Here is a 22,838-nt window from a genome sequence, read left to right on the forward strand (position 1 = left end):
AGCTCAAATAATTGAAGATATCTTCAATTATTTGAAGATATCATCAATTCATTTGATGCGCGCAATAATTTAATTAAAGATCTCTTTAAATAATTAATGATATCTTCAATTCTGAATTATTGCGCGCATTATTTGAATTGATGATCGCATTAATTCCTCAGCTGAATTGATGCGCGCTTTAATTGAATTAATGATCTCTTCAAATGAATTAATGATATCAACGAGGTAGCGACAAAAAAAGAAAAAAGAAAGAGGAGCGGATCGAGGATCTGATTTTAATCAGATTGATCAACAATTGAATTGATGCGCGCTACAATTCAATTAAAGAGAGCAGTAATTGATATAATGCGCGCATTACTTCAATTATTGCTCTCTTCAATTGAATTAACGATTTCTTTAATTCATGGGAAGAGAGCAATAATTCTTTTAGAGAGAGCAACTATATAATTAAAGATATCTTCAATTCAACATATCCACATTTGAATTATAATAATGATCTCTTTGATTGAATTGTTGCTCTCTTTAAAAGAATTGATGCGTGCATTAAATATCTTTAATTATTTACAATGCTTTTGTATAAGGAATTAAGGTCTACTTTTAATTCAATTGAAGATATCTTTAATTATTCACAATGCATTTATATAAGGAATTAAGGTCTAAATTAAAGAGATCATCAAATTATTTATCACGAGCTCTAAATTAATTATTGCGAGCAATATGTCTACGAAATTGATGCGCGCATCAATTGAATTGAAGAGAGCAATGATCGAATTAATGCGAGCATTAAATCAATTATTGCTCCCCTTAATTCAATTGATGCGCGCATTAATTCAATATGATGAGGGCAATAATTTGAATTGAAGCGCGCATTAATTCATTTGATGAGAGCAATAATTTAATGCTCGCATTAATTCAATTAAAGAGAGCAATAATTGAATTGATGATATCTTCAAATAATTGAAGATATCTTCAATTATTTGAGATTAAGTTAATTTGGCGCTCCATACACCCGAGTCACCTTGGCCCATCTTTAAAGATTTTCCCTATACATTTGCATGCAATTAACTTTGATCCCCTTTTATGGCTCCATCCTACCCCTGGGGGCCATGATTTTAACAAGCTTGAATCTGCACTATGTCAGGAAGCTTTCATGTAAATTTCAGTTTTTCTGGCCCAGTGGTTCTATATAGAAGAAAATTTTTAAACGACCCCACACTTTTTGCATTTTTGTAATTATCTCCCCTTTGAAGGGGGCATCACTCTTCATTTGAACAAACTTGAAAGCCCTTCGGACAACAGGCGATCAGAAAAGCTCACTTGAACTTTCAACTCAGGTGAGCTAAAAAGCTTTGAGAATTTTTCTCTTCTGAAAGATATTCATCACTCCACAATAACATAACGATAAGCACCAACTTTGACACTTTTTATTTCACTAAGAGGCGATCCACATGGAGCGTAATAGAACAAAAATGGTAAGATCAGTAACAATGTTAAACACCATGACTGAAACACAACTGGAAAGTATAATTGTACAGTGTAAATATGTTATTATTTTAAATTGGAACTGACTTTTAACGTTTGGCACTGAGGCTCCAAGGTGCACGTATGTACATAGTAATCATCAGCGGGATGTCTACATAGTGGATTTTGCTGATTATCCTTATTGAAATTGAAGTAATATCATTAAAATAGGGACAATTAAGCGTTTGGCAAGACCGTTCATTAAGAAAATACTTGTTAATACCAAAATTTTAAAAAAATTAGTTATATAAGATTTATGTCCCTTATATGGAACTCTTTGACAAAGGAGGAAAATAAAGTGTGACAAACGTCAAAATGTTTCAACCAATGGGAATAAAGAATAGGATCTGCAGAACAACAACAAATACGCGGAGAAGGTAGATTTGGAAAAATAATAATGAACGGCTCTCATTTTGTCATATAAGAAGAATATCAAATCCACAGGTGATTGCGTTTTGTATATTTGTAATTTTCATCACCCAAGTAGTGCAAAAGATCGTGCGTTGCAAAGTATTTTTTATGCATTCAGCTTACCCGCTATCAAGAACATGTTGGGACAGATGGTCTATGAAAAATTCATACTGAAAAATCCAATTTCTATTGATTTGTAATAAGCAAACCACACATAACACAGAGTTATCGTATAAGTTGGTTCCTTGTCTCCTTCAGCTTTCTTTTTCGTGCTTCATGTCTTTGGCTACGATTCGATTATGGCTAAGGTGAACATGTTGAAACATGTATGTATTGCTAAAAACACGGTGCAATATTACACTTTATTTTTAGATAATGCTTTAATTTCAATTTACGAGTCTTAGTATCTTCAAGATCGTTGATTTTCTTTTTTATTTGTGTGAATTGTTAGATATAAAATAGAATTGTATTATGTAAGGTTACAAGAACATTGAGCATAACAATTAAAAACAGTTCTGTAGTCAGAAGCATTTAAAGGTGAAATTTCTTACAGAAATAGTGGTTTTATTAAATGATTTATTATTGATCTTTAAGGAATTTGAGTTTCTCTCTTTTACTTTGACACAAATTCTGCAAATTAACATTGATATTTTCACATCATGTTTAATGAAAAATTAAAGAAAACTGCATATTCAACCCTTTGTGTTAAACTTCTTTTTAGAAGCTACAGAATATGCCAGGTGAAAAAGGATTGAGAGCAACATCTCCTGTTCATGTTCATGTGGAAGATGATATACCAGTGCATGTCCATGTGAAGCAGAAGGGAAAGAAAGTTACAAAGAAGGTGAAGTTGAATCATCTATCAAGCATATTTTGTCTCTTTTTTTATCATTTTGATTGCAATTTACTTTTATTAATTAACGTTTACTTCTCTTTAGACTGGTTCTGGAATAACTAGTGTTAAAACTGGTAAATCAGTGAGAAGCAAATCTGCCTCATCTCGTCTAAAGGCCCCTGCCACAGGTCCATGGGTGCCAGCACCAGGTCGAGCCACCAAGGGACAAAAGATCTCATGGCAGGTAGGAAGCAAAATACTAAAAATAAAAGGCTAACTGAATGAAAAATTGATAATATTAAAATTTACTAAAGATGCATTTAATTGATGTGATGTTCATCTCTAAATGGAAGTGGCACCCCAATCATTGTCCTTGTCTTGGTTGTGGAGAAAGGACCAGGATAGCACGTTCAAGATCAAGACCACCTCGGTTTTGTTGGAAGGTATTGCATGCTACATGTATGTGGACACTCAGGACATAGAACTTAGAGTATTTATGATACATGTATGTGCAGTGCATGATGAATTTGCACAGGTAAATCATAATGCATGAATATGTGAGGTACAAAGGTCACACTTAATTTGTCTACACCAACCACAAAGTGTACACCTTTCCGTAATCAAGTGCAAAAGTGTACACTGTTTGGTGTACACCATCTACACCTTGTACAATCAAGGACATGTGTTGATAAATGCACTAAAAAATTCCATATGAGTGAAAAATTGTGAGACAGAAAATTTGTTGATTTTTCTCTCCATATGCTGTTAGCTGTAAAGTATACAAGAGGATAATTCCAGTGTATTGTATGTAGACATGATTTATAAGAGTTTAAAATGTATTTTAAAGAATAAATAAAAATTATTCATATTTCATACAGTCATCAAAAGCAAGTTCGGCATTAAATAATCAAGAAATTACTTGGAGTATGACCTGGTATTTTTTCAGATGTGTGTAGGTATTCATAAATGCACAGTAACATACATTTTTGTTAAATGAAAATCTTATTAAATTCTAGTACAAAATTGTTACCTCTCTAATGAGGATCTCAGCTGCTGAACATCCATATTGAACTTGCTAAATTGGACCAAATAGCACTTGATTACAAGGTGTAAACCATCTACACCGAGTGTACAACTGTGTAGACAAATCAAGTGTGCCCAAAGTCAACCAACTGGAATGTCTCACTAACATATTGGTGCTTGTTGGTAAAACACAAAGTCTTAGATCAGTCATGTAGAGTGTTAGCAGGTGGTTAAATACATAAATTTGTACAAATGTATCATAAACTCAATGTTGAAAGTTTCTATTTGAAGGGCCCTACACACAGGCTAGAAGTTAACACACCAAGGGATGCCCTTCGTATGGATGACCTGTCCACTGATGAAGAAGAACACGTCCATGGACAAATGAAAAACTATGAGAAAAAAATAGAAAACCTCATGTCAGAAATGGGGTCTTTGAAAACAGAGGTATGCATATTGGAAAAAAATGCACAAATGTATAAGGATGATTACTAACTGGTTTCATCAATTTGTTGAATACCAGCTTTTGTAGTTTTGTCAGGCCATGAAATAAAGTGGTCAGTGAGGTGTAATTTTCATTTATGAAGGAAAAACAGTAGTTTTCCAAGAAATTACATTTTAAACAACCTGTTTTTTTTTTTTTTACATGTCTTTAAAACCACGGCATTTGTTTTTCGATGCATTCAATATTGTGAAAAGCTGTAATCTGTCATATGTACCTTATTGACATGTTAAATGTTCTCTTTCATTGTCAAATGCCAGGTTGAGCTCAAAAACAGTCAAAGAGAGTTAGAAAGGAAGGAAGATTTGTTAGAAACAAGTCGTCACGTAATGGATGTTCAGGAGCGCGAGTTAGAGGACACAAAAGACGAACTGTCTATGGCTGAACATGAAAATAAACTCCTCAGGAAAAGCATGGAAATGCTCAGCGAAGAAGCAAATGTTAACAGGTATTAAGTGGTGTAATGTACAAACATGCAGTAGTAAATAGTATGCAATCATTTTTATTCCCCGTTGAAATTCTGTGCACCAATAACTGTATTCATTGGCCACCTGTCTAATGCAGCCAACAATCACCATTTTTTACTTAAAATAAGCAAACAACCTTGTTCAGAGGCCTTTTGGGGCAATAACATCAGGGCTCGAAATTAGCGAGAAATACTAGCAAAATGCGAGTAGATTTGAAAAATAGCGAGTAAAAATAGTGGACAATCGACAATCTTAGCGAGTGGTGATTTACAAACCATGATCGTATTGTATCCGTCTTACACGGTGATGCGCTATTCGCTTTTCTTAAACTTGCATTCAGAATCATACAAACGCTTACATGAACGACTGGTTTCAACAACCGTTTCTATCCAGATTTTTCTTTTATGATTTTTTAAGAAACTCGGAATCAAACAAATGCTTTAGAGGTCGGACATCGCATTATGATGAAAAATATAGACATGTGCCTCGAGTCCTGTTCACTTATAGGAGTGATTAAATTGAATTCCAAGTATGAGGTTTTTTGTTATTCATTTATCTTTTTAAAAAAATCTGAGTCTATGTTTTACCAAGTCTACCGGTAGTCATTTTTATCAGAATGACCCACATGGTATCTACATTAATTTATTGACTTATTGATGTCAAGTTGTAGTGATGACACGAGTGCACTGCTCGGCGCGTAGACAATTATCAAAAAAGTCCATGGGACTCGTGATCATGCTGCTAATAAACCATGAGTCCGGGATTCGCTTTGAAAAATCACTAGTGACACCCCTGATGTGGCACGAAATTGGAAGACATTGGATCTAGACCTGCAGTAAACAGGTTGTGGATTAGAGGTGCGATGGTCAAGAGACCTAAACATTGCACCGTATGACTTACGTAACTTAGTGTCTTGTTCAAATGATGCCTACATGTTGACCCACTAGGATCAATGATGGGGAAAATCATTGATTTAAAAAAAAAACTATGAAAAAAGAGTACTGCTTCATTATTTTTATTTTAGCTTGTAGGTTTTCATTTTAGTCTGTGGATTTTTTACCCACAGGCTAAAATTAGCCTGTGGTAGAAAAGGTTAATTTCGACCCCTGAACATGACCTTCATTTTGGAGTTCTACTACAAGTGATAAATTAAAGCAAAAGGTTGTTAAAAGAATCGCCTCAATTATAAGTCTTATGAGGCTCTTTGTTTATCAAAGAGGTTGTTTGTTGATCAAATGAATAATTGAACTATTTTCACTGCAAATTTTATTACCCAGAATATTCAGTGTACTAATTAAAATAAATGGTTACCATAGGTGTACACATACGAAAGTCTTATTGAATGTCATTTTGAAGTCACTTGTAGTTATATTCTAATTAGAAATGGCAAAACAAATACAGCATATTTTTTTTTTAATCTTTAGTACCTTAGATTATATATAAACATGTTGAAGAGAGAAATATGTTTTTTAATGGTATATACAAGCTCAACAAAATTTTTATCTATCTAACAAATAAGGACAAATTTACTTGGTTGATGATTAATAAAGACAAACCATAATTGTCAAATTGAGTGAATATTTAGTGCAAACTTTCAGAAAAAGAAGTGATGCTTTAAAACTGCAAAAATCATTATAGTTTATTATTCATATGTTGGTATAATACTGATACTGTCCATTTACTTGTGTATACACATGATTAGCAATTCATATATGTATGTACTTGTTTCCCCAACATGCTGCATCCACATGCAGTTTGCAGTCTATGTAATCTGTAGTTAATGTTGTAAACTTTCTTTGTTTTTTGAATTTCCTTCTTTATAAACTGTCTTACTGTTATGCCCTCTGGGCCCAAAATTGGAATAAACTTATCTTATAAATTCTTATAAACATACTTCGGTAAAATATATTTATAGAAATTAATCTTTTAAAAAAATCACTTTCATTACCGGTACTTACGAATAATATTATTGATTTTGTTTTCAATTCTGAGTATTTTTTAGATAATGGAGTTTGGTTATCAAAGCAATCAATCTCTTTGGTTAATGGTCACTTTAATGAATGACCTCTATTCTTTAGGTTAACTAACTTATGTCTGCTAAACAGTAATTATGTTCCCCAAACAAAGTTTGGGAACATATTGGTTTTACTCTGTTTCTTATTATTATTATTATTATTATTCTTTCTTTATTCTTGTCACCCTTTTTTGTCCACGAGTGTTCTCAGAAACTACTGAAGGGATCAAGATGAAACCTTTTTAGGATGATAGAATACTCTATGTAGATGTGCGGAACGAACGTCATTTTGTCTGAAAATGCATGCATGTGCATGCACGTGCATTGGATTTTTTGTTTACAAATTTTGGAATGCGTCTAACTTTTTTATTTTTCAATGAAATCGTTTGATATTTATATTGCCGGTATAGCTTGAGACCGTTAACCGTTTGGCATCGTCAAAATTTCAATTCTGCACGCGCATACACGTGTGCTTCAATTTGATTGGATAATACAAAACCGTTTATAACTTTCAGGTAAATTAAGATTATTTGATGATATTTACAGGATAGGTAAAGATTATAAATATGTACAAATATATGTTATAAAAATTGAAAACGCGCATGCGCACGCACGTGCATTGACATTTGAATATTCAATTCTTTCAATGACCATAACTTTTTTGTTTTTTGTCAAAATCTTTTCAAACTTTTATTGTATATGTATCTTGATATTCTTAACAAATGTAAACAGTCATAAGAACTATCCGGCACGTGCATGCACGTGTGCTAAATTCTGATTGGACGATTTTCAAATCGCCATAACTTTCTTATAAATGATGGAAACAATATGAAATTCATACTGTAAGTATATCTATCAAATGTCTATTGAATGACATCAACATTGATGCTGAATCATTCTCACGTGCCCGTGTATGCACGTGCATAGCTTTTCTTTCATTTTTCGGGTACTAAAATGGTCATAACTATTGAATTAAAAACTGAAATGAATTCAAATTTACCCTGAGGATCTATGATATGAATGTCTATGAAATGGTGTCAACACATTTTCCATTATCAAAATTGCATGCGCATGAATCCGCGTGCATTGTAATTTTTGACGTCTAAATTCAAGTTTTGGTCTATAACATTTTGAGATTGCAATGAATAGGTTTGAAAATTAGGTTGCAGGTATGTTTTGGGCCTGTCAATTTATTAATAGTCTCAAAATCACTTCCCTGCACGCGCATGCACGTGCGCTTGATTCCGATTGGACGATTTTGAAATCCCAATAACTTTCTTATGAGTGAAGCAATCGATACCAATTTCATATAGTAGGTATATTGTTCAAATGTCTATTGAACAGCATCAACAAAATTGCTGTGTGGTACTCACGCGCACGTGTATGCACGTGCATTGATTTCGGTCTTTGTAGTTTTGAGTTGCCGTTAATTTCTCCTTTTTCATTGAACAGTTGTGAAACTTCTCTTGTACTCATATAGTAAGACTTGTAATGTATCGAGATGGTGGAATTATTTATATGCACGTGCATGCACGTACGTGCACGTGCACAAAACTCTCAGATCTTTATAACTGATTTGAACTAGTATGAAATGGACTGAACGTTATAAGATAGTTATATATTCACATGCTACACAGTTTGCAATGGTCAAAACCACTTGTACTGAAATAAATGACACCACTTACTAAATGGGGGAATGTTTGGGGAACATCTGTAACGGTCCCCGTTACAATAAGTAATAGTTTTGTAAGGCTTAATACAAGCTGTACTGTATCATTTGACATTTTCTTCTTAATGCTGTAGAAACAATAACACACAAGACATATTTCATAAGAAAATTAAAGTATTGATTTCTCTTGCAGCATTTTAAAAATGAAAATCCTGGGTTTTTTTTTTCTTTCTTCTATTATGTGTTAAAATGACATTTCACAATAGACATGATGCAGATCTTCTTTCTAACGAGCGAGAGAAACTAATGAAGAAACTGATTGAGGTTGAAATGGATGGTCAGGCTGCAGTGAAACAAGTGAACGAAATGAGGGAAGCTTTTCGGAGACTTCGAGAGGTTAGTTAAAGAGAATGCTTTTATTATTTCAAACAGTATATCATCTTCGCTAGCCAAGGGTGATGATCCATGATGTTTCTCTATTCACCCAGACAGATCTTCACTTGAACCATGCCACTTATTGGTAATAAAAAGTTATGTCCCTTTAAAGTTAGCATTACTTAATTTTTATCCAATGAAAATCCATCTTACTCTCATATTCTGTAGTAAACATGGCAACCTTCATGGAATAATATACCTACAGAGAAGCTGAAATTTGTAATCAGTTCCACTGAAATTATTGGTGATAATTTATCATTCGTTACACAGTCAGTTTGGGACATAATGTGGAGTCATCCAGGGTGTGAAATGGAAATCCGTGAAGCCTCGCCTAATACGGATTTCCATTTCACATTCTGGATAACTCCATATTATGTCCCAAACTGACTGTTTAACGAATTTATCCCACTGAGGACCTTTAGAAAATTTCTTAAAGGGGCATTAGCTGTAAAAGTGATGGCAACCATTTTATCTCAAAATCTCTCAATTGCATAGGATATAAATGACTATTTTAAAAACATTTATTTTGTACAAAAACAAGAGAAACCTAATAAAACTACGTTAGATAACTGCTTTTAGTGTAAAGAAATATATAAGAAAGAATTATTGTCTTGCAAAGACAAGAATTATTTGATTACCTAAACTACGCATTTATGTGTCTGCTTTGGGGTTAAAAAGTGACTGAAATAATTAAAAATTAAATACTGGCATTATTACTGAAATATATAATATAGAGCAATTTTCATTGAATTCAACTTTTGGTGACAAAATGACAACTAAGATTACAGTAACATCTTTGATAAGTATTATTCAATTATTAAATTGAATTCCATATACATGTATCACATTGAAAATCATATAATCTCATTATCAAAACACCACAGTTAAAAATATTAACAATAACATTAAATAAACAAATCATGTATGTTGAAACTGAATGCAGACATACGTTGAAAGCTACTGTAGCTGTCAGACCAAGAGACGGTGTATTGAAATATCAGGGCATCATGTGTTGTTAGTGATGTCACAGTTGTCAAACTATAACACCCTCCCTACGGAGACATAATATTAAAATATCAGGGCATCATGTGATTAGTTTTTATCCTATCAATTATCTAAAAATTTGTCTGAAGCTGGGTAATAAAACAATGCAAGCCAATTTATATGCAGAGTACTCCTGTAATACAACTACAAATATCATAAATGCTCTTTCAATGAAATCCTATACATGTGTATTTGAGAATTTTAAGGAAAAGTTCTGTATAGTTTATTTCTTTAATGTTATTTCTTCTGTTGAGAAATGGTTGTACATTGGCATCGGTGTGTGTTGGATATTTATTTTTGTATGTATGCAGTGTATAGGTGTAGAGCAGTCCAATAAGCGTAACAAATTTTGAAGCAATATAATTTTTCTTTTTTTTTTTATGAATAGGAGAACAGGATAACTTCTTCCGACTACAACAGAATGAATAAACACAAGGACAGTCTGTTGGAGAAGCTGACAGATTTTGAGGCCACAAACAGAGCACTACGACGTTTATTGCGTGAACAGCATCAAGCTGAAACGGCAGCCATTCGACTCGGAGAACAGAGGGACTTGTTAATGAGGCGGCTGAGTGAGGCTGACAGATTTAATGAGGTCTGTTCATTGTTAGTAAAACATCTTATATGTAAATTTAGATACCCCAAACATCACTGGTTGGTTTAAGATTTCATAGGATGTCTTTTCAGTCATTTACAATTTTCATATCTAGAACTTACAATTTGCATTTACCCAGAGAGCATACACAAGTCAAATGGTGATGTATACAATATATTCTGGGCATGGTTATTTTATCACTGTACACTTGAATTTATGTATGTAAAAATTTTTTTTTCAATTTTGACACATAAAAAAGTCTGCGAAATTTTTCATATGTTACTTTATTTGTCAATAGTTTCAGGATATAGAAATATATTGTAAAAGCTCTGTTTGTTGAATTTTTTTGTTGACAATTTCCGTGACATATTTTATGTACTTTTAAAAGTAATCGCTGTCTACTTTTAAATACTTTTCATGACTTGCGAGATTTATAATTTTTTAGCGTTTGAAAACAGAGCTCCGAGACAGAGATTTATTGATATCAGAAATGAGATCACAGATGGCAGCACAGAGGGTAAGTTCAATTTTAAGGATGGTTTTTTTTTGGTCAGAAATTTTTACATCTAATTGTTTGTATACATTTCACCTGAAGTTAAAGTAAATTGATGCACCATGCATGTTTGTGTAAATGGATTGATAATAGTTTTAACTTTTCATTTATTTTCCCATTACAATAAAGGTATTAATGGCATTTGAGGAAGGAGATGTTTGTGTGTTAGAGTGTGTTTGTAAATATTTCAAAGATTTTAATATGAAATGAAGACATTTTATATATCTATACTTTGTTAGCTTTTAGTCATATAAATTTTCCATGTAACTCTGCCAGAAAAAAAATGATGTAATAATAAATCCACTATCTACAGAAAGCTTCATTTAAGAAAGAGACAAAATTGAAAGTAAGTAATAGCATGCAGAGGGCGGAGATATGTGACACACCACCAATCATTGACTCAGCTGAACGTTTTAATCTGTGTGTAAATGGAGCTTTCATCATTGAACTGTACCCAGGGGTACACATGGCAATAGTCCATTTAATGCTACAGATTGCTGTTTTAGAACTGGAAATTGATGTATTTGGATTTTTGCATGCTAATGATTCAGTTTGAGTTCATTGGAAAGAGTACATTCAGTAGATTTAGCATGGAGTAGAGAACTTACTGTTTTCTTTTGCTTCTTTTCCTTTAATCCGTGGCTTTTCTTGTGGCAGGAGTCTAGAGAGAGAGGTCCAATTTTGATTAGTTCGCCCGTCGTGTTCTGTATGTTACTGGTACACACTGCCATAGTGACACTGTTACTGTAAGATTACTCCTACGTTACCAAGATGTTTGTTTCCAGACTGCTGTTGTTTCTTTTTATACTCATTTCATTTCATACTTCAAAGATCATGCATCCAATCCACCTGTAATTCTTCTTGTCATTCAGTCATTTTTTTTTTTTTTTGTGTAATTAAAACATTGATCTAACTTTTAATGCTCTAAACAATTTTCTGAACACTGAAATTAATATCTCATCCTGGGAGTTGTTTTACAGTAACAATGGCAGTATAGGACACGAAATTACTGTCTGTATCAACAGACTGGAACATAATGAAAGACCCAACCTCAAGAATATTGTTTAGGTTTGCATGAATAGAGAACCTCAGGATATATAATTCCTGTATCTGTTGTAGGACGAAAACTTAGCTCTCTCTGGTCTCCAATCTTCCATTGAAAACACTAGAGCACATTTGCAAAAACAGTTACGCACCAAAGAAGCTGATTTAAATCGTATGGCGGTACAAATTCGGGTGAGTGATTGGACCTTAGTTTTAGTGGTGAATGGTGACACTTCTTGATGCTTGCTGATTTCTGATTTTTTTTTTCATTTAGAATAAATATAATAAAGAGTGTCTAATTTTATTTCTTTGCTAGAGGTGCATGTGCCTATTTCTTTTGATAGATAATAATAGGTCCATTGGATGATAATTTTGTGTTTATTATTTTTCAGACAATCGAGAGTACTAGAGCCCAGGACAAAATTGAGATAGAACATCTCCAAGAACTTGTAACAAGGGCCAAGGAGAAAGCAGATCGGGATAAGGAGGCCCTGAAGAAGGCCACAAGGTCAGCGGAACAAAGATCTGTATTGTGTCTTCACCTTTCTCAAAATTATTTCCCTTTTCGCTTGTGATTTTACATCGCCATGCTAGAATCTTGTTATATACACAATGTTTGGAGTCTCTTTCAAGGTCAGACTGATTAAAACCAGTATTTCAATCTTGCTACCCCCCTTTTTTCTATGTCCGCTCAAAATAGGGGGGAGCAAGGTTGAAGGTCTGGTTTTAATCAGACTGCTTATAAGATGGAATTGAGATGAGGAGAAAAGTTATAAAAGGGAAATAATTTTTGCACATTTTCTAACTTCAGAGTTTTTTTTTACCTTCCCTTTTCATTCCCGACAAATGATTTAAAAATAACTAACATATTCACCTTTTTGTATTTTTTGGTGTTTGTTTTTAGTCCCTGGTGTTGAGAAATGCATGTGATTTTAGAATACAAACGTAGAAGCTACTAGTAGACAAGATTTGCAACTGGCTTCTGAAAACTTAGGCATTTTCTTTCAGCAGATCATAATTCGATGGTTCTTTAGTTATCCAAACATATTTTGAACAAATGTAGCCAAGTCACACAGTGCACATATGAATAGGTTGTGGTGCGATTTGTAACGACAGAGTAAATAAGGTACCCCATATATGACCATGCGATATTTATGACTTAGAGTGCAAAAACAACGAGCAGAAAGAAGCCAGGATGCACTGGAGAAGATGAATGTGCAGCTGATGGAGCGTGAAGCACAACTGGAGGATTTACGATCTCAGTTGGAGCTGATGGGGCCTCGGTATGATAAAATCTCAAAGGAGAAATCTCAGCTCCTGGCTGAAAACTCAGCACTGAAGACGTAAGTTTCACTGGGCCTTATACACCATCTACATGTACAATATAAGCAACACATGCTAGTCATTCGAGTTCTGGATGACTGGAAACACACAGTAACTGTTGTCTCATTTACTCCCAGGTGGTGGTTGTGCACTCTTACTAATGGTTTACATGTCACTATTTACAAAAATTATGCATTTTGGTCACACAATTTTTTAATTGTAGTGAAAATGGGAACAGGTAATGTGTGAGAGTGAAGTGGGCATAATTTGCTGCATAAAATTTTGCTAGTTTTAACAGTCATTCTGATATCATTGTTGATAAAAAAAAATATATTAATAAATGTTAAAAGCCAATGAAAGAAGTTGATTTTACTCATTGATAAGTGATTGCATTACAGGTTGTGTGAAACAGAAGGGTAAACAATTTATACGAACATTCTCACAAGTCACTCAAGTATTACAAGTCTCCCATAGGGAGGGCTTGCTAAGTTGCATGGTTGAGTGAGAATGTCTGTAGTAGAATAACGCCCATCTTTGGTTCTTTTTGTGACACCTTGTAGTGACACAGTTGTGAATTAACCCTGTTCTTCTTAACATTCATGATTAGCAGTTGTCTGTGTTAGTTCACTGTCTAAGTATATTATAGGCATCACTCACTGAATCTCTAAGTATAATACTATATGTATTTAGGCGTTTCTAAAGGAGAAAGGACTTCATTCTAAGTAAATTATTTTGAAAAATAGTATTGGTTTTTATCTTTTTTATTCACAGGGGTATAAATTTGCAATGAAAGTGTATGAATAAATCAAGTGTATTTCCGTTAATCTTTAGTTGTGCTTTTTAATGTATACTAACAACAATACTCATCAACAGACGAATGGGTGAGCTGGAGTCCCTGATGGATCAGGTAGAGAATAGCTCCAAGTCGCAGCAGGAGTCGGTTGGTGTCAGACTCCATGAAATGCAGGCGGAAAACTCGGCGCTCAAAGTTGAAAATGAACGGCTCAAGGTAGAGTTTTTCACACACGCTTTTCTGCAGATATTTATTGCATTGTTATGGGAATGAATTGTATTCTAAAGTATCATGCTTACTATCAAACAAGTGTTAAAGAGACTGGTTCACGATTTTTGATAAAAATATTTTTCATTTTCAATGTTAAACATTAAAAATATCACTCATTTAATGTTGACAGCCAAAATCTTGACCTTCTGAATGCATGAATAAAACCAATATTTTAGCCTTAAATCTGTGTTATGTAAACAAAGACTTGAGTCTTTTTATGGATACAAACAAGTGAAATATTTACTTTGTAATATAAAGCATCTTAATTTTGCATAGCCACAAATTTTAATTTTTAGATGACATATTTTACCCCCAAGATCATTGAAATGTGAAAGAGATGATAAACTAATATCGATATCCATTTCTTTTGAAAATTTCGTAAACATTAACATACCACAATCTTTGTTTACAAAACAAATAATAAACTCTCTAAAATGAGCTTCCGTGATAATGTATAACCATAATTTTTATATGTAATCTTTTAAACACATTAAACAGTAGATTTTGATCATTAAAAGTGAAAAAGAAAATTTTGGGGAAAATCGTGAATCATTCCCTTTAATGCATTGTTATGGAAATGCATTACATTGTACCACTCTGTAGATTCTTTGCATGTTGGTGAAATTGTTGTTCAAAGTCAGTAAACATAAAATCCTGAATGTTCTACTCTCTGAACTGATTAATTCAATGTAATGTGAATCTGTGATAATAAGTAAAAGTGTGACTTTTGTTTGCAAGACAAGCTTTTAGAATTACTTGTGTATAAAAAATCCACAGTATTCTAGGAATTTGATACAGAGTGACAATATATTGCCTTAGTAAGTGCTCATCACTTAACCAGTAATGTAAGGAAGTTATTGTACATACATATGTGTTGAGATATAAATATTGTGTATTTTGTTTCTGTTTTCAGACCTCTATTCAGACTATTGAAAGAAAGTTTCAGCAGGCGGATGAAGAACTCGTCCAACTGCGAGGAAACCTCAAGCAGTACGAGAATCTGGTGGAGGAATACAAAGCTCAGGTCAGCTGACTGGTCATGTGACATTAATTACAGCTTCATGGTAAATTTTCACATGAATGCTGTAGAGGGATTAGAATCACTGCTACTGACATCTTGTTTGTTGGTTGTATGCTAGAATTTTTTCACCCCAAATCCATTTTCATTGTATAATAAAATTTTACATGTTAGCTTACCATTAATTTTTTCATAGTGATTATTTTCTTGCAAATTTGATAGCATTAGCTTAGTTTTAAAAATAATCCATTTCTTACTCTATTTTATCAAGTCAACATATCCCATGAGAGAGATGTTATATTGTGTTATTTAAATTTGTTTGTCCATCGACTGATATAATCAAGATATTCCACTGTATACTGGGAATTTTTTCCCCACAATTTATTTTTGCCAGGTGCATTAAAAAACAATTTTGTTCCATTTGAATTTGCCCAAAAGAATTTGTCTCCACTTTAAGGTATGGGGTAAATTGTGGTATTGAGTAAATTAATTTCCCCTTTTTGAATTGGCACATTTAGGATAAAGGGGAATGGGACAAAAACATAGTGAGGACAAAAATTCCATGGTATACAGTATAAAATTCAGATAGTTAAGTTCTATGGTATTTTATCAATATTCTATTAAATTTAGATAGTCATCCTATTAAATTTCAATAGTAAAAGTGCTATGGTATTTTATCGAATCAAGACATCCTGTTAAATTCAGGCAGCAGGAAAAGGTCAGGTCAACAAAACACATGTTGACTTGCCACTTTCAAACTCGAATGTAAGTTCATTCATGTTGTCATTCACTGACAAAGAATTCAAAGTTACACAAGTAGCATGCTCCATCAAAATGATATTGCAGGATCTTCATGAAATAAAAATTCATATGCATGAATTTATTTACGTTCCGTGATGCCTGTGTCCTTGATCATTTTTTTTCATCCTCACCTGTTTGAGCCACAGTTCCTGATATTAACAGTTTTCACAGCATTCTTACACCTAGACAATTTATTTAAGTGCACTATATTCACATTGTGTTTTAAGCTGAGATACTGGGTAGTGATGGGTGATATGGTTTTGTTACTTTCTTCATAGGCTTGTACTTGGTGTGGGGGTGTGTCAATGGGTGTTTATGATTTCAGATGAACAAATCTCGCCGAGAGACTGATGAAACATTGGTACAACTGGCTGAAGAGAAAAAGAACACCGATTATATAGCCCAGGAAAGCGAGATAGAATTAGAGAAGGTTGGGTCATATTGCATGTGCACCAGTATGGGTTAAAAGTCAAAAGTTTGACTAGGCTTATGCATGCTTGCCTGTCTAAGCTTTTGATTTTTGTCTCATACATGATGTATTCAAAATCTATCTAGTGTATGTGAAAAAGGATGGGTGTTGGGGATCATTCATGTATCACTGCTCTCTGTATTCAATCTACTGTACTACCACTGTGAGTCGATTTTTCTGGTGTTTGGTGTTGCATTGCAAAGGACTAGATTCCACACATTACTAATATTTGCCTTTATAAAACATTAGAAATTAAGAATGAATCAAATGTCAAATAAGGAATCAATGTATCAGATTTTCATAGGTGGTAACGACATTGTGTGTGAATGTTTTGATGACATCACAGAGTGAACAAATTCCTGTAAAATACAGTCAAAATTTCAAAGTATTATTCACATTTTGCTTCGCTTTAGAAATAATGAAGTGCAGGCATGGTCAGTTACCAACCACAAATTTCATTGATATAATCATTTCATTTATTAAACAGTGCCTGATCATGCCTGTGCTTTGTCTTTCCCAATCAAATGTCTAATCGCAATACTATTATTTTGCTGAAAATTGAAAAAAATAGGAAATTGCATCATTTTTACGGTGGCATAACTGAAGAATTATATCATAATGAATATATTATTTTTATCGATTTGAAGCAAGTTTGTATTTCATAGTTTTATTCAGGAAAGTATAATTCTTTCTTAAAATGTGATTTAGACACAGAAAGTAACTGCTGTCACACATAGTTCTTTGTGTAACTTGTAAAACATGTCTGAAAATTGGATTTGTGCTCGTGTTTAAACCCCCCCCCCCCCCCCCCCCACACACACACACACACGCACAAAGAAAAACCATTGAAAATGTGCCAGTAAAGAAATTGATTCACAGACATTGTTCTTTGTTATTAAAACTAACCTCCTTTAGCATCAAGATGGCAGTGGTATTAAAAAAGAGACAAGAGTGAAGAAAATGCATAAGAAATCCTGATATAGATTTTGTTACAGTGATTTGCTGTCTGGATTGCCTCATCTTGATGCTTTGAATTTCATCTTTTATACCTGTTTTACATATATTCCTGTCGTTTTTCTTAATCAGCTAAAACAAACTACAGGGCATTATTTCCCTGTATCCCAGCCCTCTAGTTCGGGCCTCAGTCCAGGGCCACAGGTAAGATCTCTCACCTGCATGATGGCTTGCTAAACTCTGCCATACAGACCTTTTTGTTTTCAAATTCTTTTCTTCTGAAATTTGTATACAGAAGTTGGATCTTTCAGGTTGTTATTTTTTTAAGATGCACGACAGTACTGTCAATATTATTTTTCTTTTCAAGTCCAAAAGTCAAATAGTTGGAAAGGAAATTTTCTGCTGAGTTGAATCTCACAGTTTTCAAATTATTTGAATAATAATGTTTTAAACATGTCTTTTCTTTCATATTTGAAGTGATATGTTCTCTCCATATAGAATTATGTGACCTATATGGATGAAACTGAGAATGACTTTTCTTAACTAGGTCAAAGTTCGTCTCCATCAGCGCCTCCAGGAACTGGAACCACTTCCTGACATGCTCAAGTCAACAGAACTGAAATTGTTTGAGTCACAGGAGAGAATGCTCATGTATGAGAAAAAGAACACAGAAAATACTAAGCTGATTGCAGAGCTCACTGCCAAGGTAGATTTGTTGTCTCTTCATCAAATTGAGTCGGAAAGCAGAAATCTGGAAAATTGAAATGCATATTAGCAATATTGGCTATTGTAATTTTAGTTCATCTGTAATAAGAAGCAAACCAAGATATATTATTCTTACATTATTACCAGTGTGAGACTGAAATTACCCATGTGAGATTTTTTTTTATCCAACACTGCTACGTCATTGATTATGATGTCATGCAAAGCCTCATCCTGAACTTTGAATTGTACCCTCAATGTAATTTCCCTATCCCACACTTGTACTAATGAAGGATTCTATTTCTCACATATTATCTACAGTTTAGTGCATAAATGCAGGAGCTTTGAGAAAATTAAAAATTATCAAAATCTTATTTGAATATATACGCAGAAACTAATTACACAGTATGAAAGAGCAGACCCAATATGGTTTACACTGTAATTGTTAGACCAATTCAACTTAATTAGTTGATTATCATCCAGGGTCACCAAAAAGTATGGGGCGGGTGGGAGGATTTTATTTTTTAATTTTTATTTTCTGAGAATTCCAGGTTAAGCTTTAATTTCAAACACAGAAAGATACCTATCCCTTCCTTTCATTTACGTCCGTAAGATCGTATGAAATTAAGAAAACCATGTATTTATTTTCTTCACGTGGTTTTTCACGTTGCTATACCGGAAATGTAAACAAGAAGTGTAAATACTGGAGTTGGACATGGAAATTTTCCGGAATTTGCAAGTTTTGCAAAATAAAAAAAATTCCAGGCAGGCCTATTTTTGAGGGGCAGGTGGGGATGATAATCTATCAATTAAGTTGAATTGGCCTAAACTAAAAAATCCAAGGATGTCCACCAGAAAGCTTTATCAAATTAAAATTTATAGAAAACAATGCAAAACATTTTACTGTACCTTGTAACGTTAATCAAAAAGATATATGATGTCACAATCAATGACATCATAGGATTTTGAAGATTTTAAATCTTCTCAAAGTTCATGCATTATTGCACTAAACTATAGATAAACTGTGAGAAAAATAATCCTTCATTATTTACTGACATGTGGGATTGGGAAATTCCACATCAGGGACAAGATTTCCTGTCTAGGAATCGGCACAGCCTCTTCCTAGACTGCAAATCTTGTCCCTTGGTAGAATTTCCCAATCCTCCTACTAATGAAGGATTCCATTAAGAACACCATAATTCACTTGTCTTTTGGCACTTCTGCTACTCAATGTTTCAGGTTGAGCATGTTACAGATCAGCTTGAACAAAATCGGAACAAGTACCACGAGTCCCAGGATGAGAACCGAATGATGCTGAGCAAACTTGAATCACTTGAAAGGTATTCTTTATTTCAGGCCATACCTATAGGTTTTACTGATAGCAGAACAAGTGCATGAAATGTAAAATGTGTGCAAAATTGTTTTAAATATTGAAATATTTTAGGAAACTTCGAGACTCTGATGAGCAGAATCGAGAATTGATGGCCAGTGTAGCAAAGAGGGAAGAAGGTCTACATCAGAATAATGTAAGTTTTGATCAGCAGTTTAAAAGTCCTTGATATGAATAAAATATAAGATTTGGAATACAGTGAAACTCTCTAAACTGGCCGGCTCTTGGACCAAAAAAAAACCCGGCCGGTTTAGAGGGGTGGCTGGTTTACCGAAAACTTTGCATGAAGAGACATTTTATCTCAATATTCACAAAGTAGGTACTGTTCACTTTGTTCTGGTGATCTATGATCAATTATCGGTGGAGATCAAATTAGTCCGTTTGTACCTACAGGTAATTAATGATAACAAGAAATATTCTCGCTGAAATCACCTAATTTTAAACTGAAAATTTATAACAGGATACATAAAGAAAACACAGAGGCATATTACAGTGTATTGGAATTCCTCTTACCTATAAAAACTCAGTTTACATTCATCGCTTATATCATTAAGAAATTTGTTTTGACGTTTTTGAAAAGTACAGTAGTAGCTATGAAATTGTAATTTCAATATTTCTTAAGAATTTTAAGTTTATGGAAACCAAGAAAATTAATTTATCTTTAAATAATTATCATTAACAGTCATGGGTTGGTTCTTTATTAACTACTGCTTATGTCCATATGATAGTATGCTGTAACAATACTCTATTCATTCAATATGTTCCTAACTGTTTTTTACATTTTGTACAGAATTTGGATGGGTCACTTGGATTAGCCAAGTGTCACATAACACCCTTGACAGCACAGGTAAACAATAGAAATTATAGAGGCCACTTGTGTTTTTCACACCTTCAGTTGATAATTCCCCACCTGGCTGGTTAGTCAGTCAGTTTGCACACCTGGCCTATCTTGATCACCCTCTGACCAAAATTTTCTTGTCTTCAAAAAGTGGCCAGTATTATAAGGGTAAATTGCATATGTTTGTTAACAAATGTACTTTAAAAAGTGGCCGATGTCCGGTTTTCAGGGGTGGCCAGTTTTGTAAGACTTTCTTTGCAAGGAAATGTTAAGATTTCTGCCGGGACTTTGAAAATTGGCTGATATTCAGGGAGAACCGGTTTTCTGAGGGGCCGGTTAAGAGAAGTTTCACTGTATCTTTATCATTTTATTTTTACAAACAGCTTCGCTTAGAAGAAAAGTCAAGAGAAAATGCTAGTCTTACTCGCCAGTTAGAGAATGCCTTGTCAGACATACGTCGCCAAACAGAACAGACAAGAGATAAAGCTCTCCAAAAGGTTCATTTCTCATTTAATCCCACAGTAATGCGCAGTCAATGAGTTGATAATCACAATCATTGGAGTTATATACTGCCACATACTGGATGTAGTTGTATGCAAAATAAGATCTCCATTATGTTTTTCAGGAGAGAACATACCAAACTCGAATCACTGACTTGGAGTCGCAAATGAGTCAGTGTCGTGCTGAAATTGCTCGTCTAAAACGAGAAAAGGAGGAGGTAACTCTACCTTTCATTGTTTAGAGTCAAAATACATGTAGAAAGTTTAATAGCTCCTAAAGCAATCTGTTGTTAACATTAACCCATTACTTTTCTTTTTAGAACGAGAGAAAATTTAACTCCAGATTATATGACCTCAAAGATCGACTAGAACAATCCCACAGTACAAACCGCAGCATGCAGAACTATGTTCAGTTCCTGAAGAATTCCTATGCCAATGTGTTTGGGGACAGTAGTACAGTCTCATACCCCTCAACCCCTCTAAACTCAGGACCCCCCCAATTCTAGTATTCCTTGCCTTTCCTTAGTAAATATTAAATTCTTCATATACATTGTACATGTAACTTATAGGTTTAAAAACAATTAATCTTTACATATTTTTTATGAGAATTTTTAAGATATGAATTTTTTTTAGGAAACAAGTAAATCATGAACAAATCCTTTGTGTACACTCCTGCAGCATTTACTTGTTTAGAGGAAGATTATATTAAGTTGAATATCAAGTACTAAGTTATTTTTAGTTACTTTTTTATGCAGTGTCTGTGATATATTTTGTATTGTTTATTTTTAATTATTTGCCGTCCTTTTTACTTAGAAAAGGGTGCTTTTCAGAAATTCCAAGAAGTATTTATACGTACACGATACCAGTTTTAGACTTCATTAATAGTGCTAACTAGATCATGACCCATTCTCATGTATTGTAAAGATACCGAACATCATACAATCAAATGGTTTTTCTATTTTGAAAATTCAAGCACTTTGTTAGGCACATTCTATTTATGTGTATTGGGAAATTTGAATGATTTTTTGTATATTTTTAATTTTATGAATTTGAATATGAAATGAGGAGTTTGGCAATCTCATACAAGTCTTACTTCCTGAATATTTCTCTGTTAAGAAACACAATAGATCTAACATCATGTAACAAACTGCCACACTCATCAATTCATTCCATTTTCACAGTCAAAGAGCATTTATATTGTAATGTACAATTTGTATAACTTTGTAATGTAACAAAGTGAAACAGCAATAAAATGGTCAAATTAATTTCAAAGTTCACTTTAGTTTTGAAATTCTCTGTTATGCAGATTCCTTTATATGCCCCTGTAGCTATTGTTTTTGTCTTGTCTGTCTGTCCGAAACTTTAACCTGGCTCACAACTTTTGAAAGGACTTTCATATGTACATTCCTTGTGACAAGAACTTTCTATTGGTACCAAAGTTTTGACCTTGTTACCTTGGAAATTGCCCTACTTAAAGAAAAACTAGTTTAAGCCATATCTTCTGAGTTGTATAAGGTAAGGATTTCATATTTTGTATACCGTGTATACTCGTCTATAAGTCGGATTTTTGGGAGTTAAAAATTGGTCCAAAACTATACACCGGACTTATAGGCAAGTCGTACAAAGATTAGCATTTCTCTGGACAGCGTAATATATAGCATTTTTCA

General features: G+C 33.6%; 1 protein-coding gene across 24 annotated transcripts; it reads left to right on the top strand.

Annotated features, from left to right (window-relative positions):
• Positions 1-1,826: 1,826 nt before the first annotated feature.
• On the top strand, positions 1,827-22,436 carry LOC125680404 (outer dense fiber protein 2-like). 24 transcript variants are annotated; one of them, XM_056155861.1, is made up of 24 exons: positions 1,827-1,965; positions 2,654-2,776; positions 2,871-3,011; positions 3,121-3,210; positions 4,082-4,237; positions 4,553-4,740; positions 8,709-8,838; positions 10,310-10,516; positions 10,962-11,033; positions 11,383-11,415; positions 12,189-12,305; positions 12,506-12,621; positions 13,277-13,456; positions 13,660-13,674; positions 14,310-14,445; positions 15,413-15,523; positions 16,644-16,748; positions 17,874-17,945; positions 18,289-18,447; positions 19,683-19,783; positions 19,888-19,969; positions 21,055-21,168; positions 21,297-21,389; positions 21,492-22,436. In XM_056155861.1, exons 2-24 carry the CDS (start codon positions 2,666-2,668, stop codon positions 21,675-21,677), a joined length of 2,715 nt encoding a protein of 904 aa, XP_056011836.1. In that variant the 5' UTR covers positions 1,827-1,965; positions 2,654-2,665; the 3' UTR covers positions 21,678-22,436. The 24 variants fall into 24 exon arrangements, with proteins under 24 accessions (XP_056011836.1, XP_056011837.1, XP_056011833.1 ...); XM_056155862.1 differs by having other exon boundaries at positions 1,856-1,898; XM_056155858.1 differs by lacking the exon at positions 1,827-1,965 and adding an exon at positions 2,217-2,258.
• The last annotated feature ends 402 nt before the right edge of the window (positions 22,437-22,838 follow it).

The sequence above is a fragment of the Ostrea edulis genome, chromosome 2 (genome assembly GCF_947568905.1).
Source record: "Ostrea edulis chromosome 2, xbOstEdul1.1, whole genome shotgun sequence".
Lineage (NCBI taxonomy): Eukaryota > Metazoa > Mollusca > Bivalvia > Ostreida > Ostreidae > Ostrea > Ostrea edulis.